This window comes from Macaca mulatta, chromosome 1 (genome assembly GCF_049350105.2).
Source record: "Macaca mulatta isolate MMU2019108-1 chromosome 1, T2T-MMU8v2.0, whole genome shotgun sequence".
Classification (NCBI taxonomy): domain Eukaryota; kingdom Metazoa; phylum Chordata; class Mammalia; order Primates; family Cercopithecidae; genus Macaca; species Macaca mulatta.
In genome coordinates this window covers 221790997-221804167 of record NC_133406.1, presented here as the reverse complement: position 1 = coordinate 221804167, position 13171 = coordinate 221790997, and the positions used below count along the sequence as shown (strand labels likewise).

At 41.1% G+C, this 13171-nt stretch overlaps 1 protein-coding gene across 9 annotated transcripts in view; it reads right to left on the bottom strand.

Annotated features, from left to right (window-relative positions):
* The window catches only part of UBR4 (ubiquitin protein ligase E3 component n-recognin 4), a 139878-nt gene that overhangs the window by 97611 nt on the left and 29096 nt on the right, over positions 1-13171 (bottom strand). For all 9 annotated transcript variants that reach the window (XR_013406861.1, XM_077971818.1, XM_077971854.1 and 6 more), the window contains exons 18-26: positions 9396-9565; positions 7809-8091; positions 6934-7069; positions 5291-5370; positions 4653-4781; positions 3776-3958; positions 3511-3636; positions 3194-3423; positions 1128-1249 (exon numbers count right to left, since the gene is read on the bottom strand). Coding sequence is in view for 8 of the 9 variants with exons in the window: in XM_077971818.1 (XP_077827944.1) it covers positions 1128-1249; positions 3194-3423; positions 3511-3636; positions 3776-3958; positions 4653-4781; positions 5291-5370; positions 6934-7069; positions 7809-8091; positions 9396-9565 (1459 nt within the window). In the remaining variant the exon portion in view is untranslated. The remainder of the gene's footprint in view (positions 1-1127; positions 1250-3193; positions 3424-3510; positions 3637-3775; positions 3959-4652; positions 4782-5290; positions 5371-6933; positions 7070-7808; positions 8092-9395; positions 9566-13171) is intronic.

Below are 13171 nucleotides of genomic sequence, written 5' to 3'. Positions count from 1 at the left end.
CAAAATAATTAGTAAGATAGCTTAGATGGATATTTCAATAGCAGTACTATTTCCAAGAACCAGTTAATTGCTTAATAGCTAACACTCTCAATTGTAAGGTTTTCATTTCCCATCATATTCACTTTCTAATCTTGCAAGTAAAGACGACAACTGAAAATAAGATGCGAAGTGAGGGTGAATCATTGCAAGTCAGACTGAAATCACCATTAAACATCTGCTCCCCTTCTATAAATAGGTGTCACTTTTCTCTTGATCTCTTTTCTCTTTAAGACAAATCTTAAGGGCAGGGATCATAACATACATTAAGAACAGCACTCAATGCAGCAGTACAAAGTGAGACTATCTGAATGTTAAATGAATATTTAAAGCTTGAAATTAAGGAAAATACAAACGGTTGTAAATTTTAAAGGGTAACTACTGTACTTAACTCCAATCAAGCCCTTTGATTTTTCCACCCTAAATTTCTACCAGATCATTCCTAACCCAGCAAAGAGATTATTTCCGGGCGCAAAAGTACTAGCTTGCTAATCCTCCTATCCCCTCTAAATAAAAAGAACACCAGCCTGGGCAACATAGCAAGACCTCATCTCTACAAAAAAATTTAAAAATTATACAGGTATGGTAGTATGTACCTAGGATCCCAGCTACTTGGGAGGCTGCGGCAGGGGGACTGCTTGAACACAGGAGGTAAAGGCTGCAGTGAGCTGTGATAGCACCACTGCACTCCAGCCTGGGCGACAGAGTAAGACTCTGCCGAGAGAAGAGAGAAGAGAGGAGGGGAGGGAAAGGGAGGGGAGGGGAGCAAAGATCTGTGCTAAAGACAAAATAGCCTTATGTTTTAGAACCAACAGATCCTGGTTTGGATCCCAGCTCCATCACTTGCAAGATGCAGGATTCTGGACAAGTAACTTCTCTAGACCTAATTTCTAATGAGTAAAATGGGGATCAAAGTAACACTTCATAGGGTTACTGTGAAGAGCAAAACAGACAAACCTACCTAAATGCTTGATACACAAAAAGGCTCCAATAAGCAGTAAATGCCAGTAGGCACCAAGGGAGAGAAGTAGTAGTACTAGCAGTAGTAGCTGTTGTAGTAACATTATTCAAAAGCACATTCATTCACTTACCCAGAGTATTTGCCTTGCACCTACTAGAGCCAATAGCCAAAACAGCAGCAAAGCCTTGCAGTTTCTCCTTGGAAGGTTTCTCAGTTGTTCCCTCTTCATTAAAGTTCTGCAGCAAATAGGCTCTGGGGTAAAAATAGGGGGAAAGTGAAGCCATAGGAATCTAATTCCACCAGTTAGGAAAAACTAGGCCTAGACTGGCTGAAAATCCTCTCTCTCAGTTTCCTATCTATTTAATATAGTTGATAGTGCCTGCTTCTTCCTGGTCTCATGGGTAATCGTTTCCCAAAGAATGTCCCCTCCTCTGAAATGCTCCCAAAAAATCTCCAAACCTTAACTGCCTGACAAACAAGCCTGAGAAACAATGAATACTATATCTATTCTCCTCCTCCACCTCAGAAGATTGACAAGGTATCTAGTAAAGGCTCTGAATACTTTATTTTTTAAAACAAAACAAAACAAAAAAACTGTTTTCCAACATTTTGCAAGCTTACTTGGCCAGAAACATTAACAGCTCAGTGTGGAAAACACTGGCATAGCAGGCCAGATTACAGCCTGTAAATTCCCAGAGGGCAATGACTTGGTGTGCTTTGGCCACTGCCATAACCCTAGCACTTAGAAAAGTACGTGGCACGTAGCAGCCATACATATTTGTTCAAAAAATTTGCCTCAAACAACGGCCCTCTATCTTCTGTAAGGCAGTCACACTAAGAGACAAGGTTAGTTAAGTACGACAAAGATCTAGGGCAGCATAAAGCCCACAGAGCGGGGCGAGGTGGCTCACACCTGTAATCTCAGCACTTCAGGAGGCTGAGGCAGGTGGATCATCTGAGGTCAGGAGTTCGAGACCAGCCTGGCCAACATGGAGAAACCCCACATCTACTGAAAATACAAAAATTAGCCAGGTATGGTGGTATGCGCCTGTCATCCCAGCTACTCGGGAAACTTGAGGAGAATCACTTGAACCCAGGAGGCGGAGGTTACAGTGAGCTGAGATCGCACCACTGCAGTCCAGCCTGGGCGACAGAGCGAGACTACATCTGAAAAAAAAAAGCCCCATAGAACAGGAGTGAACACTGAGATCCTACAGGGACCAGATAAAGTAAATAAGCTTGAGAGAGCTCTGTGAAAACTGCTGCAAAGGGAACTAATTCTCAGCTCCAGTCTGTTACTGTTGTTTCGGAAGTAAGTCAGGCCCAGTTTTGCCAGTTCTTCCAAATTAAGCAAAGCCAGAAATCTAGACATGTGAATAATCTCCTAATTTTATATACTGAAATTAACTCTAAAATATTTAAACATCATACAGACCAAAGTCTACAGGGCATGCAAGTCTACAGTGTTTGTCATAGAAAGAGTTGAATTTGAAATAAGTTCTAACTCATTCAGAAATGTTTTTCTCCAAGTACATACCATGACATTTAAAGAGCATTTAAAGGCCGGGCGCGGTGGCTTATGCCTGTAATCCCAGCACTTTGGGAGGTCGAGGCGGATGGATCACCCGAGGTGAGGAATTTGAGACCAGCCTGGCCAACATGGTGAAACCCCATCTCTACTAAAAATACAAAAATTAGCCGGGCGTGGTGGTCATGCCTGTAATCCCAGCTACTCCGGAGGCTGAGGCAGGAGAATCGCTTGAACCTGGGAGGTGGAGGTTGCAGTGAGCCAAGATCGTACCACTGTACTCCAGCCTGGGCAACAGGAGCAAGACTTCACCTCAAAAAAAAATTTTCTTTAATAACAATAAATAAAGAGCACTTAAGGAGCTTTAACTCAGTTAATAAGAAAAATGACAGTATTTAGAAAAATTACATTACCTTTCTCTGTATCCTGTAAGTAAAATGGTACAAAATATTTAAAGAATTATAGACATTAAACTTCCTCCTGACTCCTCCTGCACTATTTGAAAATTCCCTCATCAAGCACCCCTTCATACTAGAGAAGAAAGCATTATACCATGGGGGAAAAAACCCTAAGCTGACGAAAGGGAAAAACATCAAATTCTGAGTCACTTGGGGATTTGCACAGAGTGCAGAGTGCATGTGCATCTCTGGGCAGGCAGTTCACCACACCTGGTGAACGATGCATAGGTATCAATGAGTTGCAGCGTGGCTGGAAGTAGGTTCTTGGTAATCTCAGACGACTTATGAGGATCAGTCTCAGCAGCCATCTTAGAAAAATGCTCATCCAAAGAGACCTGGACCTTTGAGATGGCGGCATCAAGGGTGTAGATGGACTGCAGACTGGGAATTTCATGCAGCTGCAAGATGGTGGTACAGTCGATACTACAGAAGGATGAGATCTTTAAAAATATGCAAAATATAATTAGTTGTGGCAAAAGGCTATGGTAGAAACCAAGTTCTATCATTTAGGCTCCAATACTGCATACCTGTCGAGCGAAGTATTCCTCTACTATTTCAACATCATATTTCACTGAGCTACACTTGGTTGTGGATGCCAGTTCTAGGAGCGAGCTAGCATGCTCAGCCTTCATTCCCTGTTTGATAAGGTGATCCTATTTGGACAGCAAGAAAAAGTGTTTAGGAGATCAATATAGGCAGAGTCCAAAGCTTTCATCATCTTCAAATTTAAAAGCTTCAGAAAGCACAAAGCACTCTGGCTTTGAATAGTCTTAGCAGCAAGCTCTGTGTTACCTTTATCCAGTTGACATAGCAGCTGATCCGGAGCCGAGAAGACCATCGCAGAGTGTGCAAGATGTCACATTCGCTCATCTCAGGTGAGTTCATGGATAGCTGGTTAATGTAAGTCTTTGATGGTGGTAAAATTCCTAGGATCCTCCATAGTATCAAGAAGTAATATTGAAGGGCACAGGCCTCCTGGAGAAAGGAAAAGAAGCATAGAGGTAGCACTTGGTATTGCCTCAAGATCTCCCTCACAGTACAAACTGCTCCAAATGCAACTTTTAAGAATTGTGTAGAGTCCTGATTTTAAATTGACATTTGGCCCCCAAGTCCATTCTCCAGATCTTTTTAGAGAGTGCACCTACCAGAAAATGGCAGAACACACATACAAATAATTTGTTCCATATTCTGCACATTTCACAGACCAAAAAGGCTATTCCAAGACAACTTTGGCTCCCTAATAATTTACCAATTAACCAAAAGAGGGCAGGACATTCTGTTTAGCAGACCTGCAATCAGCTGTTCATTTTTGTGGCTTGGAATTGCTTCTAGAAGTATAGAGACACATTAACAGAGCCACAGAAAAATATCAGGCTTGAGGCTTTCAATATCACACATCAACCAGTATTCACAGGAGAGATGGCACTTGGGGGGGACCACTAATTCTTAAATTACAGTTCTCTCAGTGGTAACCAAAAAAAATGCAAAAGCTGATTAAATTCTCTTTAAGGTGAACATAGCTACCCAAACTACCTAGAAATACTGAAGAATCAGTCAGTTTTGCAAATTAATATTCAATAAACTGATTACATCTCAGAAGAAAATTTCTGATAGAAATGATCAATGATCAAACACAACCCAAAGACTTCCCAGGGTTCCACCATCTTACCAAGGCTGTTACATTCTTGTTTTCCTTTCTCCTAACTGTATCAAGCTGGGACCCAGCTGCAAGCAGGGCTGTCAGTGCAGCATAAAGCTCATCATACTTGACAAGCTTGGAGAAAAGGACGTCACATGCCTGACATAAAGAAAGAAAGACAGACAATCATTTCTTTATTTTTAAAGTATTTTTTCCTACTGCCTATGCACTATCATTTATCCTCATGATTGACAAAATATCCCATCAAATCATACTCATTAATTTCTCCTTGGAGCAGATTCCCATTCTGGGATGGTGCTCACAGTTTGCAAGCTATTGTGAGCACACAACTGCAGGCATTAGAATGAGAGAGTAAGGCAATTATTTTTGTCCATTAAAATACTTGCATGTGAAAAACACTAACAAAGATTGTCTTCAAAAATCAAGGGCCAGAGGTGCCAATCCAGCAAGGACGACCCCCACAGCAAAAGTGCACCCAACAAATAAATATCCAAGTAACATTTTCCTATTAGAATGAGCTCAAATCGTAACACAGACCACATTTCCTGACTATAAAAAGTCAGTTATTCCCTTTCCCCCCAGTAGGCTGATTCTGGTGGAAAACCATCTGACCCACATATAAAATGCAGTTTTAAAATTCCTAGTACCACAGAATCAAGTCGGTTCAAATCATCCTCTGAGGCTTCTGGGGACAGGACACAGTAGAATCTGGGTTGTGGGACAGCGTCTGAAAAGTAATGTGCTGATTAAAAGAATGGTCTCATTCTTAACTCTGTCTAACTAGTATGCAACATAAAAACTCAGAAAATACTTTACAACAAGATTTCCCAACCTTAACAATATTGACATCTGGAGCCAGATAAGTGTTTGCTATGGGAGGCCATCTTGTGCACTCTAGGTGATTTAACAGCAGCCCTGGCCTCTACCCACTGAATGCCAGTAGCACCCCCAGTTATGACAACCAAAAATATCTCTAGACATTGCCAAATGTCCTGGAGGGGAGGGGACAAAATCACCCATTGAGAACAATTGCTCTAAGAGTTAAGTAGGGTGCTCTAGAATCAAATCAATCAACAAATTATGTCATTAGTCTGAACACATTAAACTTACATGCTGTTTCCCTAACATCAAATAGTAAGAGAGAACAGTAAGCTCATACTAAGGTTTCACAAAAGTTTCCACAAAATACACTTAACATCTAATAATCCTCAGGATAAGCACAAACGCACATTAAAAATACACACAAGAAATACCTCATCCAAAGAACAGACAATTGCTATATGAGAGAAACACTAGAGATAATCTCATGTTCACATTAGTTTCAGACCAGCATGTCACCAAGACCCAAAATGAAATTTAGCTGTACATTAGAACCACAACTCTAAGGGAAAATGAGGAAAATTAATCACACAGAGTGGCAAGAATCCATATACTGTACCCCATGGCCAGACACCAGGATTCTGATTTCTTGTGTCTCAATTTATTTTTTAGTTTTTATTTTTTTTGAGACAGGGGTCTCACTCTGTCATCCAGGCTGGAGTACAGTGGCGTGATCACAGCTCACTGCAACCTCAACCTCCCAAGCTCAAATGATCCTCCCACCTTAGCCTCTCAAACAGCTGGGACCACAGGCACGTGCCACCATGCCCAGCTACTTATTAAAATAATTTTTGGTAGATGGGATCGATGTTGCCAAGGCTGGTCTCAAACTCCTGGGTTCAAGCGATCCTCCCACTTTGCCCTCCCAAAGTGCTGGGACTACAGGCATAAGCCACCATTCTCAGCCTCAATTTTTTTTTTCCTTGAAATAGAGTCTTGTTCTGCTGCCCAGGTTGGAGCGCAGTGGTGCAATCTCAGCTGACTGCAACCTCTGCTTCCTGGTGCAAGTGATTCTACTGCCTCAGCCACCAGACTAGCTGAGATTACAGGCAGGCACCACCAAGTCTGCCTAAATGTTTTTTGTATTTTTTCAGTAGAGATGGGGTTTCACCATGTTGGCCAGGCTGGTCTCGAACTCCTGACCTCAAATGATCTGCCAGCCTCTGCCTCCCAAAGTGCTGGGATTACAGGCATGAGCCACAGTCCCTGGCCTCAATTTTAAAAAAATAAATAAATGTAGGTTATGTGGGAGTCCATTTCTGAAATGTTTTAATCCATAGGTGATTTGCCATCCATAGGGATTACACTAAAGCAAATGACCAAAGATCCTCCAAGAGTCTCCAAGCTTCTAATTCAACCCCGCCAGTGAGAACCAGTAAGTCAGTTTCCTACTGACAATCTTCTTTCTGACCTGATGAGAAATGCTTAGACCAGTTTTCTTCTACTTCTTTGAACCCATGATAGAGAGGAGTGGTTGCCCGGCGGCTGTTGCTGTCCTGGGATCCACTTGCCCACCCAAAAGGAGGACTTAGCAGGTTATGCTGTACCTTTTAAAACACAAATACTGAAATTAAGAAAGATACACAGTCACCATTCAGCTTTTCACTTAGGCATGATAATAGCTCGGTACACTAAATCTTGGAAGTCTGAATGTGGGTATTCTACATTCAAATATTCTGTTTTATTGGGCACCATTCAGCTTTTCACTCAGGTATGATAATAGCTTGGTATATCAAAGCCTGGGAAACTCATAAACCAAAATAAAAATTTAAAGATTTTTCTGCGACTACTTTTGGAATGCAATTTTTGGTGGAACATAAAGGGACTAGTGTTCAATGAAACATTTTAAGAAATGCTGAACACAGTTAAGTTTGAACGGACCTCCTATTCTCATTTTGGATCCTTACAACAAAGGAATTTACCAATCCATAAAAGTTACTACTTGACTGTCATTCAACCACTAAGAAATACTCATTGAGGGCCGATGCTCAGGGCACTGCATCAGACACAGGTAGAGCAGGGCAATTCATGGAAGAACGCCTTTGAACACAGCCTACATTCCACTTTTTAAAAATGCATCAAATCAAGTAATCTACACTTATCACTTAGGCTAAACATCAACTACAAGTCTCAGTGGTTCTCCTAATCCTACCCACCAACCTCCCAACACTTGAAATCTAAAGTGAGCAGGTTATTTAGGTCATTTGGGCTATGGATCATGGTAACCATTGAGAAGAATTAACTTCTCAATAACAGTGAAGCAAAAAAGAATGTGTCGGTCTGTACCTGCTCAAACAGATACACAGGGGCTTTGGAGTACTGATGAAGCAGATAATCAAAGATGAGAAGGAGGCGAGCCAAGATGAGTGGCACGGAGCGCATCTGAGCATCCATGTTGACGCTCAACTCCTGGATGATCTGGACAAAAAGCGTCAATATGGCCCGCCGGCCTGTCTCAGTGAAGTTGTGGAAAATGAGGAGGAGCAGCTGCAGGTGTTCTACATTCAAATCTTCTGTCTCATTGGGCACCACGCCTTGCAGGGCATTCTGCTTCATTGTAGACAAAAACCTACCAGAGAGAAAAGATGACTATGTCTGGTGGGGAAAAGAGCATTCTCCAAGAGTTATAATGTCAAGCATTAGAAGAGTTAAATTTCCTAAACCTAGGCAGTAAGATAACAAATTAAGGAAGAAAAAAAGGCTAAATGGTAAAGAGAAGAGAGAAACTAAATTTTGGCTAAAAAAAGTCAGACTTGGCCAGCCAGGCACAATGGCTCAGTCTATAATCCTAACACTTGGGGAGGTCGAGGGGAGGATCGCTTGAGGCAAGCCTTAACACAGGCATATTAATGCCCACCCTGTCATTTGTGACCGTGAAAAGTACTACAAGCTCCCCCCAAAAATGCTGCTATTGTTCCTTTCTGATTAATAAACTTGGACAGGTAAAACTAATTCAATTACTTTTCCCTATACTTTGATTCTATCATTTAATTCTAGTTTTGAGAGTTTATACTACAGGTTAAAAATCACTGCATGATAATAGTAAAAAATAACTCAATAGACTATAAAGCAATAAAAAAGAAAGTATACTATTCAGAGAACTTGTCAGAAGAGCTTTTATGCAAAAAAGGAATGAATGTAACCAAATGTTTCTACTGCCTTTGGCTATTAGGAAAGAGATTTGTGGTTTAATATTAGGAAAGAGATTTGTGTGTTTAACAAGGGTTTCCCTCATTGCACCCCTCTACCCTCTCAGCCTTTTTGCAAGATTCCACCAGGAAAAATATAGTGAGTCTTTGGCATTCAAGGAGGTTTATGATTTCTAAAATCCAGCATTAGAGCTATTTGATCCTAGAATGGGGAAAAGAAAGCAAAGCCTTTTAGGAAAACAAACTGCTTTGAAGACTTCTAACCATGTAAACAAAAATGGCAAATACAGGTCCATCTAAAGCGGATTTAGATGATTAATCTGAGCTTCCCCCAAGGAAAAAAATTCTTTAAAATTTGTCCAAAAAAGACTGCAAGTCCCCCTAAGTGGCTTCATGTTGAAAGCAAAATAACCAAGGACAGAGTTGGCTTCCCTGCTTGTCTTTAAAAAAAAACAGATCAGGATAAAATTGGTTCTGTTCAAGATTGTAGTTCCATCTAATAATTATAACCAAATCCGCCATGTGCTACAGGGAGACTTTATTTCCAGACCAAAGTTGACATACTTGTTTTTTTAACAGCACATCTCCAACTCCATCCCTCTTCTACCCTTCCCACTCTAAACATTATCATTACAGCAATGTATCAAAGCCACAGATTAACTAAAAAGTCAAACAAATAAAAAAGGAAATAACCTCTACAGACCTTCTCTTGGAGGCATCTTACCTGTCCCAAACTTTAAGGCATTCAGGGACGTCAGGGTCACCTTGAGCACTGGCTTTATGTTGCCAGATGAGCAGGAGGCGTGAAAGCACAGAGAGGCTTTGAGGGTGAATGTACAAGGGCCAAGGGCCCTCAGAAAAAGGAGCCACTCCTAGCTGCTGCAACAGTGTGTTCTGACAAGAAAGACATGGAACCCAACATTAGGAAACAGATATAGGATAAAGTCAAAAGGTTACTCATGTTCTCAAATGTTTGTTTGTTTGTTTGTTTTAGTATTGGACAGAATATTTTAAAGAAAGAAGGACCCAGAAATTCAGATTTTGGAATAGTTTGGATAAAGATCATTTAGGTCAACAAATGAGAAAAACATAAATGAAAATTTACTGATCTAACCTCATTAACATTTATAGTTAATGAGTGTCAGATATGGGCTCCTGAAAAAGGAGAAAAGCATTGAGATATCAGAATTGGGATAATTTTGTAAAGGGACAAAACATGAAAAGTTGTTGCCTTTGAAAGCAAACTTCTTGAGCAACTATAATAGCTAATAGTTTTTCTTTAATAATCAGTTACATAATACAAATAACACCCAAAAGGGGAAGATCCAACAACTTAAGAGATTCGCTGTATTGGCAGAGAAATTCTGCCTATGAGATCTGAAAGCCCAGAACTCAACAAGGCTGTTCTTTACCTCCAGGTGGAGCATGTCTTTCAAATGAGCTTCATTTTCAGCTCAGTTAGCTAAGCTGCAAATTATCTTCTCAAACACACACACACACTGAGCAGGATGCCAGTGGAAAACCAGACAAACGCCTGCTTTCTCATTTGGCTTCAGAAGACACAAAGCATGGTTACTGTGGGATGTAGGATAAATTTCTAAGTCTGCCAAATTAAATTATATTTTTACACTACATCCTCAAGGACCCTTCCTTGAAAATGAATGTTATGCAAAATGTCGCCGGCCTCAAGAGCAGTTACCATAGGTCGAGCTAAGCGCAGAGCGTACTTTATTGTCACACAGGATGTGCCAGGCAGAGACAGGAAGTATTATATGCTCCATGTCACTGAGGAGGGAAGGTGAAGAACATGACCAAAGCTTTAAGGTCTCTAAGTGGTAAAGCCAGGTTTATCTCTAAAAGCAAGTTCTTTTTTGGTTTTGAGAGTCTCACTCCATCACTGAGATCACGGGAGTGCAGTTGCGCGATCTCGGCTCACTGCAACCTCTGCCTCCTGGATTCAAGCAAGTCTTGTGCCTTAGCCTCCTGAGTACTGGGATTACCAGCTACTGGTACATGCTACCATGTGCCACCGTGCCTGGCTAATTTTTTTCATTTTTAATAGAGACAGGGTTTCACAATGTTGGCCAGGCTGGTCTCGAACTTCTGGCCTCAAGCAATCCACCCGCCTCCCAAAGTGCCTACGCACCTGGCCTCTAAAACCATGTTCTTAACCACCATTCTCAACACCATGTTCTCAACACAGTCATAAACAACTTCTTAATTTCCTAAGTTCGATGAAACAATTTAAAAAAAAAAAACCTACCTGAGCTACATGAAAAATACTAACTGTAGCACAGTTTTAATAATGGAAAAATCAGGAAAAAAATCTAAATGTTCAAATCAAGGGGTGTACCTAGCCATATATATGGATAAGTAACACATATTCTTTATAACGCTATTTTTTAACGCTATTTTTTTAGCTCTTGTTTTTCATCTTTGTGTCAGTTTTTCAGGCCTCAGAGCCACAAAAATTAGTTAACATGCCACAGGAACCTGGTCTTTCGCTCCCACCCCAATCCTTCCTTCTCAGCTCTAAATAAAGTAACTGACTCTCTAAGAAGTCAAACTGCACCACAGTCCATCTAGCAGCAGAACTCTGGCCGAGTCCTCCCTTCTTCCACTCCTCTTTCATACTGGCATTTCTGAGGGTTCAGCCTCAGCCTTCAGCTCTCTTGCTAGTCTTACTGTTTCTCATTACCTCAAAAACTGCCCCAATTTAATTCCTGAATTTCACTCACATTCCCAACTATTTTCTAGACACTGGCACCCCAAAACTTCTTCATAGTCAAACTGAAACCTTAGGCCGAGCACAGTGGCTCATACCTACAGTCCTAGCTATATGGGACACTGAGGTGGTAAGATCACTTGGGCCAGGAGTTCGAGCAGCCTGGGCAACATAGCAAAACCCCATCAGGAAGACAGACGGATAGACGGGGTGGGGGGGTGAAGGAAGGAAGGGAGGAAGGGAGGGAGGGAGGGAAGACCAACCAGCTGGGGATGGTGGCACACACACATAGTCCCAAAAGGCTGAGGGCAAGAGTATTACTTGAGCCCAGAGTTCAAGACCAGCCTGGGAGATATAGTAAGATCCCCACCTCTAAAAAAAATAAACAAAATAAAACCCAGTCTCTCTTACCCCCAAACCAACTCTCCTTCCTGACTTTCCTACCTCTATTAATGACAACAGCATCCTTCTAGTTTCATTTGAGTTTTAAACTCGGGTAATATCCAGGACTCCTTCCTTTCCGTGCTCTTCACCCCATTCAAATAATGGCCCATGATCTCTGCTAAATGTCCTGTGCCGTATCTCCCTCCTTTTTCATGATCCCACACCAATTCAAGTTATCTTTACCTCTTCAGTGTCTATAATAGTACCTGGCACATAGTAGGTGCCCAATGAATATGTATTGAACAAATGAAACAAGAAACCGCAACAATAATATTAAACAATAATACAATTATAAAGAGAGCTAACATTTAGTAGGTATTAGTACTAGGTACCAAGCACTATTTTTGTTTTACTTTTCTTGTGTGGTAAAGTATCATAAAATTTACCATTTGAACCATTTGTACATGAACAGTTCTGTGGCATTAAGTACATGCACATTATTCTGCAGCCCTTACCACCATCCACGTCCAGAACTTTTTCATCTTTCCAAACTGAAACACTGTACGCACTAAACACCAAGTCCCCACTTTCCCACCTCCCTGCCCCAGGCAACCAGCATTCTACTTTCTGTCTCTATGAATTTGACTACCTAAGTACCTCTGAAGTGGAACCATACAGCATTGTACTTGTGCTTGTGACTGACTTATTTAGTATCATGTCTTCATGGTTCATCCATGTTGTAGCATGGGTCACACTTTCCCTCCTTCTGAAGGCTGTACAACTTTCATTGTAGGGATGGATGTTTTGTTTATCCATTCAAATGTCAATGGACACCTGGGTTGCTTCCACCTTCTGCTACTGTGAACAACACTGCTATGAACATGGGTGGATAAACACCTGTTCAAGCCCCTGCTTTCATTTCTTCTGGGGTATATAAGTAGAACTGCTGGATCATATGGTAATTCTATTTTTTTTTTTTTTTTTGCAGATGGGGATCTTGCTGTGTTGCCCAGGCTAAAGTACAGAGGCTATTCGCAGGCGCAATCATAGCACACTACAGCCTCAAACTCCCAGGTTCAAGTGATCTCTTGCCTCAGCCTCCTGAGTAGCTGGGACTACAGGCACGTGCCACCATATAGTAATTCTATATGTAATTTTTTGCAGAATTGACATACTATTTTCCATAGATACTGTACCATTTTACATTCCCACCAGCAATGCAACAAGAATTCCACTTTCTCCACATCCTCACCAACACTTACTTTCCATTTAATGATAGCCACCCTAATGGGTGTAAGTGAAGTGGTATCTCATTGTGGTTTTGAGTCACAAACATAATTGAATATCACACATTTGTCCAAACAAGAACTATAGAAATATATAACAATATA